The following is a 14,137-nucleotide window of genomic DNA, read 5'->3' on the forward strand; positions in this document are numbered from 1 at the left end:
TCTCGTCGTAAAGCGTCGATATGAATCTGTGACAATAGTAACTCTGCGGGTCTTTTTTTCCTCTGGCTGACACACCCACCACACGGGAATCATACAAGGCGTAGGTGCGGCTAACACTCTTCGGGGTTTACATTTCCCGGTAGGGTATTCAGCACACCACTTAAATAAAATAAAGGCACTTTTCTGCGTTGTGGCTAATGGGCGCTGCGTGTAAATTCCAGGATCTGTGAAGCATGAGGTTAACGGAAGCACCTCGAGCTGCTGCTTAGAGGGCGCGAGGCACCACAGACCACACACACATACACGGTGCTGCAGCGTGTGCAGCGCCGGGCCGGCTGGGGGTGCTCAGGAGGAGTGGAAGGGCTTCCAGAAACCCCAAGTATCCTGACAGTAACTGTGCATTTGTTCTCGGGGGCTGCCGGAGAGGAGTGGCCGGAAGGGGGTTCAGCAGAGCAGCATCCCCGGACCCCACAGCATCTCTGCACCCCACAGCATCTCTGCATCTGGGCGACGCGCTCGGGATACCGCCGGCTCTGGTCCTGCACATCCCGCTCGGGCAGGGCGCAGGAGGCGCTGCGGATGGGAGAGGCGCGTTCATCTGACCGGCCGGGGGAAGAGCCCACTGTGGACCGCTGAAAGGAGCGCCGCTGCAGCCCACCGCGGGGACGGCTCGGCGCTGCGCACGATGGCTCTGTGCGCCCCTTTGTGATGCTTGGCATGCTGAAGGCAGCGAGGAAGGAGCAGGGGCTGGAGAATAAACAGAGACGTCCGTCCGCTTACAAAAGCTTCAGGGAGCCTCGACCTCCGTCTTGTAGCTGATCCGAGCCCGGGGGATTCTTTATCCAAGTGACAGCCCGGTATTCTCTGGTCTGGACTGGGAAAGCCCCTGTCTCTCCTGCTGGTGACACTCCCTCTGTGACTGTGGAGTTGTTGGTGGCCGTGTAGCCCCTTTCTCTGCTCCTGCTGGTGACACTCTCTCTGGGGCTGTGGAATTTTTGGTGGCCGTGGAGCACTTGTCTCTCCTGCTGGTGACATTCCCTCTGGGGCTGTGGAGTATTTGGTGGCCGTTAAGCACCTATCTCTGCTCTTGCTGGTGACACTCTGGAGCTGTAGAATTTTTGATGGCCGTGGAGCACTTGTCTCTCCTACTGGTGACACTCCCTGTGGGACTGTGAAGTTGTTGGTGGTCGTGGAACACCTGTCTCTGCTCCTGCTGGTGACACTCTGAGGCTGTGGATTTTTTGGTGGCCGTGGAGCACCTGTCTCTCCTGCTGGTGACACTCTGGGCTGTGGAGTTTGTGGTGGCCGTGGAGCACCTGTCTCTCCTGCCGGTGACTCTCCCTGTGGGACTGTGGAGTTTTTCGTGGGCGTGGAGCACTGGTGACACTCTGGGGACTTTAGGTAGCCGTGGAGCATCTGTCTCTGATCCTGCTGGTGACACTCTGGGGCTGTGGATTTGTTAGTGGCCGTGGAGCACTGGTGACACTCTGGGGACTTTAGGTGGCCGAGGAGCACCTGTCTCTCCTGCTGGTGACACTTCCTCTGTGGCTGTGGAGTTTTGGTGGCCGGGGAAGCCCTTGACTCTCCAGTCGGGCGCGCTCCTCCGAGCTTGGCATAGCTAGTTTGCGGTTTGCCGGGGAACCCTCCTACCTTCTTCCCTCGGTCGGCGCATTCTGTCGCGTGCCGGAGCAGCCCTCCTCTTCCTCCTTCCTCCTCACGGGCGCCGCTCTTTGCACCTGCCTCGCGCCCTGCCCTGGTTTTGCAATGGGTTGTTGCAGTGGGCGCTGCACGCTGATCTTCCTGTGCACTCTGCAGCTGGTGAGTACCTTCCTTTCAGTACTTCCACCGGCTCCTGGAGCCTCCTCTGAAGGGCAGCCTGGGACTTGGCAGCCATGGGACCGGAGCCCCGTGGGTGCCATGCACATGCGGGGATTCCTAGGCACAGAGTGACTGCATTCATGATGTATATGAAAGCGGTGGGTGGTGGTGGGTGACCCAGCACCCAAGTGTATGTCGGGCTTCTGCTGCAGCCGCTGCATTGGCTATGGTAATGCTGTTGTTGGTGCAATTGGCATATTAACATCCTGTCACGCAGCGCCCACGTGCACGTTGTGTTTTTTTTTTATCGTAAAGTGCTTAGATGAGTGCTAAGAAAACTGAAAAAACAAGGGCTTTGAAAGAGCACACGCAGGGTAAGAGCAGGCAGACTTTGTGGTGGTCCAAGGAAGCCCCAAGGGTCCACTTACAGAGCCAATTGGACAGCAAAGTTCAAATACATGTCCTGAAATGGAACCCGCAGTTTTGCGAGGATTATTTGTGCAAATAAATGGCGCTGCATGGAATGCACCTGTTGGGCAAGGCATTGACTGAATATTCGACATTTAACCCCTGACATTAAATGTGTTTCGGCCACACATCTGGCAGGCTGGCCGAGGGTGCGAGGTGTGTAGTATGTGTGGGACAATTGCTTCAGTGAGTATATCATCTATATGATTACTACTGGTGGAGCAGACAAGGCGTTCCTATTAAACCCACTGTGCATAGCAAGTATTAAAACACACAAGTGTGGCTGGTGTGAAGAGGGAAGTATGGGCTTGAATGGTGAATCGTGGGACAGAACAGAATATACAAAGGTAGAAGCCTTGATGAGTAAACACAGAATCTTCCAATCAGCCTGACTCTCCTGCAGCCACCAGACTTTATGCTCTTACTGACTACTCCCATATTACTAGTTCTCCGCTATATTTTGAAGTAATTAAAGGCGTTTATTCAGTTTGCTAGGGAGATCTCTGTACAATATGTTAAAGTTCTTTGGACTTGAAATTACCCTAGAAACAAGTGTCTTTCATGTGGAGGTAAAACGGGCAACATATGTGTATCAGAGACGTTTCACGAAAGTCTTGTTTGAAAGTCCATTTTACTCTCATCTCAGTCTTACAATACTGCTTCTACACATTTCAGGGAGATGAGGAAGTGGGAATTACTTAGTGTCGAAGGAATTGAGGGATAGCGCAGAGAGTTTAACCAGTTTGGAGGGTTAGTTTTATGTTTTCTTTGGGTGGACCTCGAGTATTCCTGCTGGCGCTCCTGTTGGGGTGGCCGCTGAGTGCTTTGATGCAGGGGGAAGCCTTCTGTGGAGTCCTTGTCTGAACTTTATAGAGCTTCATTCATGTAACGGTCCAGGAACCATGGACTTGCAGAGGCAGAGCTCTTTGGAATTCATCCATTCCATAGTGTTGAGCCAGCGCATTGCATTCAAGGTTGGTTCAAGTCAAAGAAGGGATGGGCCATGTGGCCTTTTATTGATTTTACCTTTTCTAACTGGACGTGACTTGTTCAATGCTGGATGTAGCAGTTAAATGCTGCATGTGGAAATTTGATGGTTCAGTAGAATGTATGGTGGAATTGTCTCCCAAGGTTTCTCTTTAATAATCTGTTGAGATCACATAGCAGTTCTACAAAAGACACTGTACATATAAATGAACCTGGTCCATAAGATCATAAACGGATTGGCTGATTTACCTGAAGGGCTGGTGTTTAGTGGGACAAGGCCAAGCCACTCATGGGAATGCGCCGTGAGCGAAAGCACCGAATCTTCCATTAAACCCGACTTCTCAGGGGCAACCGGTGCAAGACTGTCAGGGCAGGAGACGCGGTCTCATTGGCCGAGTCTTCATCTTAATCTGTCAGTCTGGCTCTGGGTAACACATTGATTAGATTTTTAGGTTGGAACGGGTCTCTAATGACATTATTTTTGTCGCTGTCTATTGTTGTCATTGGGTTCTAGGCGGTGTTTTCTTGTCGACCAGTAGCACTAGAAGTCCAGCTGTCCACGCGCTGCGAATAATTTCAGGAGAAACCGCTGCATAACTGGTTTATTATAATTTAGCACAAGGAACACTACTTCTCACAACACCTGCTGAGGCGCAGGGTATAAGCACAATTGAACTGACTGCCCATCTTTCAGAGAGATGTAATCTCGGCGTGTGATGCTTTTCATTGGGTGCAGCGTCTATCACAGCGAGGCCTGTGCAGCTGTGTGCTCCAGTGGGCTGTCAAGGGCTAATGCTTCCTGAAAGCATCCCTCCGCGCGCTTCGGCCGTGAAACAGTGAACTACGACATGTTCGAAGTGGGCGCGCGTTTCTAAGTGTACTTACACGCACTTCGCTGCACCCCTGACCCTGCTTGTTTCAGCAGAGCTCGGCGGGGTCCATATATCTGGAAGGTCCCTTACAGGGTCACGCTGGGTCCGCGCACTGCTGTCTGCAGGCCAGGGCCCTCGCTCCCGGCTTGCAGCATGGCCGGCTGCGATCGATGTAAATGTTCTCTTTGCTGTAAACAAACAGAAGCTGCTGGTCCTCTCCAATGCCCCTGGGTGGTGCCAGCGGGGCGCTGCCAGCCGAGGTGCCCTGTGTTGAATGCCGCTGCCGTCCAGGCAGGTGTGCTCCAGGACAGGAGGCAGCAGGCCACGCCCTCCTTGAGCCATGGTGGCACGAGAGCAGCCTCCGCCCCTCCAACGCAGAGCAAGGTGGCACCTCGGCAGAATAGCCCCTGAGTGGAGACCACGGGCACACCCCTGCCTCCCGGCCACTCTTAGAGAGTTTCTTTGGAGAGAAACACACGGGCCTCACTTGTTCTATTATTTCTTTTGAGACCCGTTGTACTGGAGCACGTCCACTCTTGACAAGGCACTCAGGTGTTCATAATAAGGCAAAATAACAACACTTAGAATAAAAACAATACTAATAACGAAAAGAAGTAATACTAACGTCATTACTTCTACGCCAATATTAACGCACATGTTTCCCATATGATTCATGCTAGATTGTTGTTTTTATGGTATTTTCCTTTAAGCAGAACAATAGCACGAGCAGGGGAGTAGGAGACACTAAAATTCTGGGGGGGACAGGGACAACCTTGTGGATTTTCCATTGACCCTATACAAATCACCACCCATTAAACAAATACATTTGCATCGTTTTGAAGTGAAATATTGAGAAAAGCAGGCATGTAGTCACAGTTTGCATGTATGCTTTATTGTTGTTTACATTCACATAGTAATCAGACCAAATGTTAAAAAAATGTATATGAATCTTGCATCTTGATGCACCAAGCAAAAAAGGATGCTGACTTCGGGTGAGGGCGTCATGGTTGCAAGTGCATTATGGCTTGAAAAGTACCTGCTGCTGCATTCCTGGTCTCCAGAAATTTTCAGGCAACAATAAAAATGTGAAGATAACTTCGGTAATTAATGATCTTTATTGAGAGAGATCAGAGGTCTGAGTACTGGAAGTTTTGACTCATGGTAAGGTAGCCACAGTGGGGTAATATGCCCGCTACAAAGATCGTGTACCACGCAGATCACAAAATACATATAATGTAAATAGGTCAGTAAGTTACTGCTTTTGTCAGAGAGATTCTTTTGCTATTTGCAGTTCATAAGTTAAAATCCTAACACTGAACAGTGAGCTATTACCCTTCATCAAAGAGCTGCATGAAAACTGCAAGGTATAGATTAGAACGTTATGATTTTTACCCAGTCTTTCATTATCCTAAAGTTTGAAAATGGGTTCATTAGGATGGAAATCCATTCTGATTATTAAAGAGAACCCCCAACCATGGTGTTATGTTTTAAAATATGGATTTGTACTTCTCTAGTGTTGCAAAGCCATCTGTGCCCTGGGCACTCCCCAACTTTTTGCTGACTGGTACTGGTGGTACCTGACTCTGACTGACCCTGGCCTCTGACTAACCAGGCCCAGGGCTAGTGCTATGTTGAAAGAGACACTTACAAATACAGTAAAAACACCTACATACACTAGGGTGCACTATGGGTTAGGGTACCTCCATGATTGACATGACCTCTCCTATTACATAATAGGGCATGGGTATTGAAACTACCTTTAAGTCCCTAGTATATATTAGGGCATAGTGGTTTAGAGGCCAGCACCCCTTCCTGCTCTTGCAATTGTGCACTGCTGTAGCCTGAGGTTAGTTTAAAAGCAGACCCGTGTTGGAGGACTGCTTTTAAAATGCAAATTGTGCCCAATCTTGACTTTTGGGTTTAGGGCACTTACAAATTGATAAACTACAATGTTGGGGCATATTAGGTATCCCCAGGGGTTCCCCTAGGTGACCTAGGGGTTAGAGGTCAGGTATCTACAAGGAAGGCCCTTGTAAAATGAGTGTTATATGCCCTGGGTTTAGTGAAATTGCACATTTCACTGCCTACATTGTAGTATAGTGCTTCCCAAAATCAGCTTTTGTACTCGGAGCACTGTGAAGTGAGGATCTGCAATATTTTGATATAATCAAAACCCCTAAAGTCTTTCCTATGTATTCTAGGGGTGGGGGTCCTGTAGGTATAAGGCGGATCCTTATACAGGCCCTGGTATTGGAGAAATTGGCCAGTTAATTTTTCCATTGCAGATCCTCTGCCCATAGATTAACATTGCAAGAGGTTATTAATTCATAACTGGAGAAAGGAAAGCCATACAACTAGGATTAAAGGACTCAGAAGAATGTTAATGATAAATGCAACAATGTGGTATTGTTGAATTTATTCTAAAATGTACAGACAAGAAGTTATAAGAATTTCTTGTCTGCAAGCCACAATTCAGCCCTCTAGTGCCCTGCCTTGATTTGTCAGAGGTAAATGGATTGGACTGGCTGTTTGAAGAGATGATAAATGACCACTGGAGTTAGGTGGCCTGTTTGAGAGTAGAGTTTGCTGGGCATACTCACTCCAACAGCAAATTGTTGTGAGTATTTTCGTATAATTGTGCAAGATGCATCATACTTTCCAGAACCAACAAGCTTCCCGTCGTGGTACTAAACAACTCATTTACCTGCATATGTCATTAACCCCCAAATAAAAATACTGAGACTAACTAGCTCCAAAAGTAATTTTTACCAATGTTTGCGTATAGTTATGCAAACTGCCTCGTATTTGCCAGAACCAACAAGCTTCTTGCCGTAATACTGAGCACCTCCTGGCTAAACGCTCATATGGTACTCGAGCATACTCGTTATCTATGTCTCATTACCCTTAAACAGAGTCACCCACTCTAACTTAGCCTCTTACCTCCCTTTCCTCAAAGAAATATGCTGCTACCGCACCTCTGTGTGGCGTCTCGGCTTGCACTGGCGAATTAAATACACTTGCGTTTACCTTGCAAGGCCTGCTGACAGCCTATCGAGAACTTCCTTACTCCTTATGGGCGCCAAACGAAAAATAGACCAATCAAATGGGCTCATGTTTCCAAAACTGTGTTAAACATTTTGGACTGGTTTTAGGTGTTACTTATTGGTATTATAAGCACACATATAACTGCTATATGGAATCACTAAAAGGCCTGCTATTGAGTAAAAAGCCCAATTTTGAAACCTATATTGTTACTTTTAGGTGTTTTAAGCACATATAGCGACTAAATATGAATCCTAATTTTAGTTATAAAACCTACTTTTAGAATTCATATACAGCCAAAAAAGGCTGTTATTATTATCTATGAAAAAAAGTCTAGTGAGATGCCACATATTAAAAAGTATAAAACTTTATCCAGGTATAAAATCCAACTTTATATTGCAGTCCCTCCAATAATGCATGCGAACATTCCCAGTATTTAATTGCAGTCCCTTCACTAAAGCATGCAACAAATATCAGGGTAAATACCACATATTATAAAAAGGTGATGTAAACACTCAGGGGCAGATTTACAAGCACCTTGCGCCTCTTTTACGCTGCTGTTGCTGTTGCACTTTTGTGACGCAGCGTCGGTGGAAAAGATGCGCCATGGTGCGGGATATTTACAACGTGATGCATCTGGGAGATGCGTCACGTTGTAAAGCCCTGCGTCAGAAGGAGGCGTTCTGGCTCCGGAGGGGGGTGTTCCGGCGCAGGAACGCCTCCTAAAAGCGGCTCATTGATTAGTTGTAGGATAATTCTGATGCTCTATCAACTACTCAAAAGGCTGGAATCATTCGATTGTCTACAATTATGAATGTGGAATTTACATTTTTCACATTTTAATCATGTTTTTAGTTCATGGCAAATTGATATTAAAACTATCTGGGTATGTTGTGATGCCTCACATGTATAGGTAATGTATGCTAAGAGAGTTTTATGTAATCATGGCAGTGACGACTGGGGTAGCACCTGAAAATACTTGCACTAAGTGAATGCTGGCTTGGCCTGTTCATATAGATGTGGTGCGTAGCTTATTGTGGGCTCTGGAAGGTCATTAATGGGACTAGTTTTATTGAGGAAGTTTGAAATACCAATATGGAAAGTTGATTTTGCCACATCAATGCACTCTGATATGCTTTAACTCAGCAGGTATGTACAAAAAATAGATGTGTATCCTTATATTTCAGTCGGACCCTTGAAGTCATGAAATTACTGCTATGAATTATTACATTTGTGGAATTGGTATTTTATTAATGTTAACTAAAAGACGACTTTCAAACAAGAGATGACTTCGACTTTCTGCTTTTTTTCCGTTGGACAAAATCACATTGCTTGCTATCAGGATACTTAAAGTGAACTATTTTTCCAACTCAACAACCTATCCCACAGATGTGCATACAAATAAATAATTTAACATTATTCCTTTGCACTCCGTTTCTTCCATTTTCATATTAATCATAGTAATAAGCAAAAGGCTTCTTCTCAAAACTTACCTTCTTGGTGTCTGCATACTTTGTAATGCCCCATTTGTTTAGTGGTAATATCCTCTGTCACAACGTAACCCAGATGCGTGCTTAGACTACGACTAATGCTAATTTGTTTTAATGTTCCAGGGTCAGGTGAGTTTCAACTGCTTAAAATAAACATTTAAGCAGAACAGTAGCCTTTGAGTGACTGAATTGCGTAGGTAGTGTGAATAAGGTCAAGTCGGTGCTGGGGAAGGGCAGGATGCAGACAGCAATAAACAAACGACTTCTCTCCCTTTGTCCTGAAGTGCAGACTGCAGGCAGCCGGGGTAGCGAGAACGAGGTGTGGAATGATTCCTGGAGCTTTGCAGCACACAAAAGGTAAAGTCACACAGGTTAAGTACAGGGCCATTGGCACGTCAAAGCACTAGTGATTTTTACGTGTCAATGGCCCAGCAACTAATAGGAGAGAGAGGACAAGTTATTTCGTCCCCTCATCCCCCCACCCTTGTCCCCCGTGTCCCCCCCACTAGAAAATCTGGGGGGGATACGTCCCCCGCGTCCCCCACACTTCCTACGCCCATGAGCACGAGTTAATCAAACGCCCTTCAGGGGATGCTTTGGGGGCCGCCTCCTCCTGGTTGTACCTTCTAGGGCCCTGAATCAAAACCAAACACCTGAACAGCATCCAAGGTGGAAAGGGCGACCCCGAGTCAGACATTGTTGAGCATGTGTGGTGCTATAAATTCGGAAGCAAAAATAATGCTTCTTACATTTACTTTATGTTTACATGTGGATTGCCTCATGGACTCCACGCTGACCACAGAGGGCCTGTGAAGGAGTAAGAGTAGGTTATCGCTGCTGGGAGTAGGGGCTCTACAAGGAACACAGCTGCTGAGGGCACCAAAGTAATATTTTTGTGCCGCCCACTGCACTCTCCTCTAAGGGTGTGGGAGGAAAGAAGGGTTATGGCTAGCCCAGTGCCTAGTTTGTAAAATAACAAGTGTTGGGGCATAAGGTTTTGATCAGAAGCCCGCAGCCAGCACTATATAAGGCCAGTGTGCCCGACACCAAGGCTGCCTAGTCTGGATTTTACCTTATACCCCTTTCATCAACCACCAGACAATAACTGCACCTTTATCTCATCCCTTCTTTTTCCGTTTGTCACTATTTTTTTGTTTCTATTCCTCCTTCTTTTCCGTTTCCGTATTATTCTCACTTGTGCTCTGTGTCAAAGCTTGATGAAGAACAATAAGTGCCGGCTCCTAAAAATGAATGGTGGTGAGTCCTACCCGCAACTATTGGCTGAAATAGGTGGCTTGGAGAAGGTTTTTATGTCGGTGCTTAAGGGTGTATATTGTCAGCATTTATAAAGCTAGTGAATGGTGGGTGGCTTAGATTTAACAGGGCAAACCCACTATCCCTCAAGGAACCTGTATAGTGGGCCAAGAGATGAACAGAAAGCGACCCAACTCCTGCTGCTTTCTTCATAGAACATACATCTTTTGATGATTGGTTCTATTTACTCGACACTATTAGTCCATGACTTCGTTTTTGGTGGTTTCCTCTCAAATTACCCTGATTTTGAGTAGTCTGAAGGGCCCTATTCCAGTGGCAGCTGCACCCGGGAAGCAGCAGTGGGGCGGGGAGGGAGGAGGAGATAAAAGAAAAGAAAAGAAATTCACTTACCTGCCGGCTGGCCGTCCCCGCCTGTCCTCTGTTCACTCCGTACTCTTTCTGGCTTCTCCTTTGCAAAAAAGAAGCAGGAAGCGCCAGGGCTCCCAGGCTTCCCATAGCCAATCACAACGCTGCAATGCAGCGTTGTGATTGGTCTGAGCGCCGTGGTTCAGCACTCATCCAGGAAATGGGAGCCTGAGCATGTTCTCCACCCAAGCTGTAATGCAGCCTGGGTGTAGAACAAGGAAAGTGAGCATGAGTGTTTGGCTGGTTCGAGACCGCCCACCAAATATTCATATGCCCCTAGGGAGTGCAAACCACTCTTCCCCTGCTATGTCAACAGAGCAGATCCACCCACCAAGACACTACAGCAGGAACAAATAAAATGCTAACAAAGTCTAGTTATGATAATTTAATTTTTCCTTTTTTACACTGCGAAAAGCAGAGGGGACGACGCTCCTCCGCCTTAGCGGAGGAGCTGCCACTGGCCTATTTCAAGGAGACCAAAGGACTGTTGCCACCAACGGTTGCGATGTTGACAGCCACTAACAGGACTAAATATTTTCAATGCAAAAGAAGGCTCTATGTTCACTGAAAGAATCTGGAAAAAATATGCCTAAGCGCGAGCAGCACATCCATCCAGGAATCTTTCCCTGCTAGATTCCTGGAGGGGTGTTCTGCTCACGCTTAGGCTTATCAAGGCCCAATGTAGTACTTTTTCTCTTTATGTGTGTGTGGTGCCATTACTGACAGGCTTATTGGAAGCTCACAACTTTTCCACTGATTGCCCATACATTACACACCGTTTTTTCCTGATTCTTTTGATGAGGCACTATACTGCAGCTTTTCATTTCATCACTTATTTCAGCCTTGAGAAAATCTCTGTGACGAAACACGTGTCGGCTGCCTGTCTGTATGTGGATATCCAGAATTGATACAAAAAATGTGCGGTATTGTTGATTAAGTAAATCACACAGAGTTCAATTACAACCTAGCCTTACTACTTTATTGAACAGACTTATATTGCTGTGGACTTCTCGGAGTGCCTCTGTGTTGTCCTTGAATTATTGTCAGCCGAACAGAGAATCTCCTGTTCTGGCCTTTGTACCCCAGGTGGCAGGGTGCTCATAGCAAGGGAACACCAAACCTCACTTCGTTGCTTGATTGTTGCATTGAATTCCTAAAACATTTGTACAAGATTCGAAATTGCGGACATTTCAGCATAACCACTTCTGATTTGTGTACATTTATTATATAGTCTTGTTTAATGCATTCTTATGCATGTCGCGAAATGAACTAAATATTTGAAAGTCAAATGTCATCTGTATCTCGGTGATATACATGAACATATGATCTTCCCACTCACATGAAGGGTTATTTGATTTGTTTTAATTAGTACCACATTTGCAATGCAAAAATAAGGCATGGTATAATCAATCCCCCAGCGTGATTGACCTAAGTGTTCCTACTAAAGTATTTTGCCTTATCTTATTTATTCAACTTATTCAGTCATTCACATTTGTTGCAGATTTATATCTCCAAGGTTTACAGATTCTGGTGATGCTAATTATTTGAAAATAACGGTCTGATATTGCATCCTTCTCCTGGTCGGAGTCATATAGCACAAGCGCCTGTAAATATGTTAGCAAATATTTGCCCCCCATTCTTCAAGTGTTTCTCCAATTTAAGGCAGAGTGCACGTATGTGTATTATGTCTGCCCTCTTAATTGGGCACCTATTAGATGTTGAGTTCTTAAACTTTCTAATCTTGTCTATTGAACTATAGGGAAGAATGATCCTAAAGGGATCTATGTTGATACAACGCATGTTATTACAACGCATGCTTTTACAACGCATTTTTTACAACGCAAAAACTTTTACAACGCATGTATTTACAACGAATGTTTTTACAACGCAGGTACCTTTACAACGCATACCATTACAACGTAAGTATTGGTAAATATATATTAATTTTATAATCTTAAATTAATTTAAAAAAATATAATTTAGTGTAATTTAATTTAAATTTAATTTTAATTTATTTTTACCCTGTACCCCTGTACCCCCAAAACCCAAAACTGACCCTGAACCCCAAAAATACCCCTTTACCCAAAAACTAAAAACTGACCCTGAACCCTAAAAATACCCCTTTACCCAAAAACTAAAAACTGACCCTAAACCCCAAAAATACCCCTTTACCCAAAAACTAAAAACTGACCCTAAACCCCAAAAATACCCCTTTACCCAAAAACTAAAAACTGACCCTGAACCCCAAAAATACCCCTTTACCCAAAAACTAAAAACTGACCCTGAACCCCAAAAATACCCCTTTACCCAAAAACTAAAAACTGACCCTGAACCCCAAAAATATCCCTTTACCCAAAAACCCAAAACTGACCCTGAACCCTAAAAATACCCCCTTTACCCCAAACATATAACATTTAAAATATAATTATATACTTACCAATACGTACGTTGTAATGGTATGCGTTGTAAAGGTACCTGCGTTGTAAAAACATTCGTTGTAAAAGTTTTTGCGATGTAAAAGTAGCGTTGTAATGGTATGTCGTTGTAAAAGTTGCGTTGTAAGTGATGTTTCCCATCCTAAAGCATTGTTTTTTAGGCATCCCTATTTTAAAGACCTTGAGCAACAAGTTAAGTATTTTTTCCAATCATTCTCAATTACCATGCACTCAAATTGGGATGTGTTATTTTATGTCATGTGCTTTTTCTCGCCTTTCTCTTTGTTCGTATCTCATTAGTAGTTAGTTATCTCGTTCTCAGAAGTTATTTTCTCAAGAGTCATTTTTAATGTGTTTTTGTTGTTTGAAATATGATAAAGGCAGTTGTCTCAACATAGAATGGTCTGCCGAGATGATGTTATTGGGTGTTAGGTATACTAAAATATCAGTGGCAGCCCTCACGGCTCGTGGGTGGCGGGCAGGTATGAGGGGCGCAAGGTTGGGGAGGCAATGTAAAAAAAAAAATAGAAAAACATCTTGCCGCTGGGTCCCGCGTCTCTGCTCCTGCTCTCCTCTGTCAGATTCCAGGACAGGCTCCCCCTGACCAATCACAACACTGCAATGCAGCATTGTGATTGGTTTTATCATCTTGGTTTGACGCTCAGCCAGGGAATATGGGCCTGGGCATGTTCTCCATGTAATGCAGCCTGCGTGGAGAACAGGGAAAGTGTGCATGGCTATTTGGCTGGTTCCCGAGGGCCGGCCAAACAGTAATGTGCTCTCAGGAGTGGGTAAACCACTCCTCCCTTGCCCTTCTCTGAGAGCAGAGCAGCCCGCTTGCCCACCCACAAAGCAGCATGGAAGCATAAAATTATAATAACTCAAAGTTATTATAATTTTATGTTTCCTTTACTTGCACTGCTTAAAAGCAGTGGGGCGACGCTCAGATGAGCTGCTACTGTACTGTAAAATATCCCAGACTGATTGATTGCACAACATATGCATATTCCATAAGAACTGTAATTTTGTTGATTGACCACTGCAGTTTCCCAAGGAATTACAGAGATACCCAGTACTGTAAGTGAAATGAAAAAGAAAAGATGGCAGGGCTCTAAAACAAATGTGGTTTGAGACTAATTGATGTGAAATATTATCATATGCTCGTCTAACTCATAAATGGGGTTTCACTGGAAAAAGTATAGTCAAAACCAACACAATATTTTTTTATTTTACAGTTTATAAGGCACCTTGATCCAGGGCAAAAAAAGAAATAAAACAAACGACAGGGCAAGTTTAAATGTAGGTGTCAATAAGTTAGTTATTCAACTGAAATGAAATAATGTTT

General features: G+C 45.1%; 1 protein-coding gene across 2 annotated transcripts in view; it reads left to right on the forward strand.

The window, feature by feature from the left end:
- The first annotated feature begins 667 nt into the window (after positions 1 to 667).
- The window catches only part of NKAIN3 (sodium/potassium transporting ATPase interacting 3), a 2,330,126-nt gene continuing 2,316,656 nt past the window's right edge, over positions 668 to 14,137 (forward strand). Inside the window, exon 1 of one of the 2 annotated variants that reach the window (XM_086965797.1) lies at positions 668 to 1,818. In XM_086965797.1, the coding sequence (XP_086821923.1) occupies positions 1,765 to 1,818 (54 nt within the window). In that variant the 5' untranslated portion in view covers positions 668 to 1,764. The remainder of the gene's footprint in view (positions 1,819 to 14,137) is intronic. The other variant, XM_086965798.1, reaches the window with a different exon arrangement.

Source organism: Lissotriton vulgaris, chromosome 4_1, assembly GCF_964263255.1.
Source record: "Lissotriton vulgaris chromosome 4_1, aLisVul1.2, whole genome shotgun sequence".
Classification (NCBI taxonomy): domain Eukaryota; kingdom Metazoa; phylum Chordata; class Amphibia; order Caudata; family Salamandridae; genus Lissotriton; species Lissotriton vulgaris.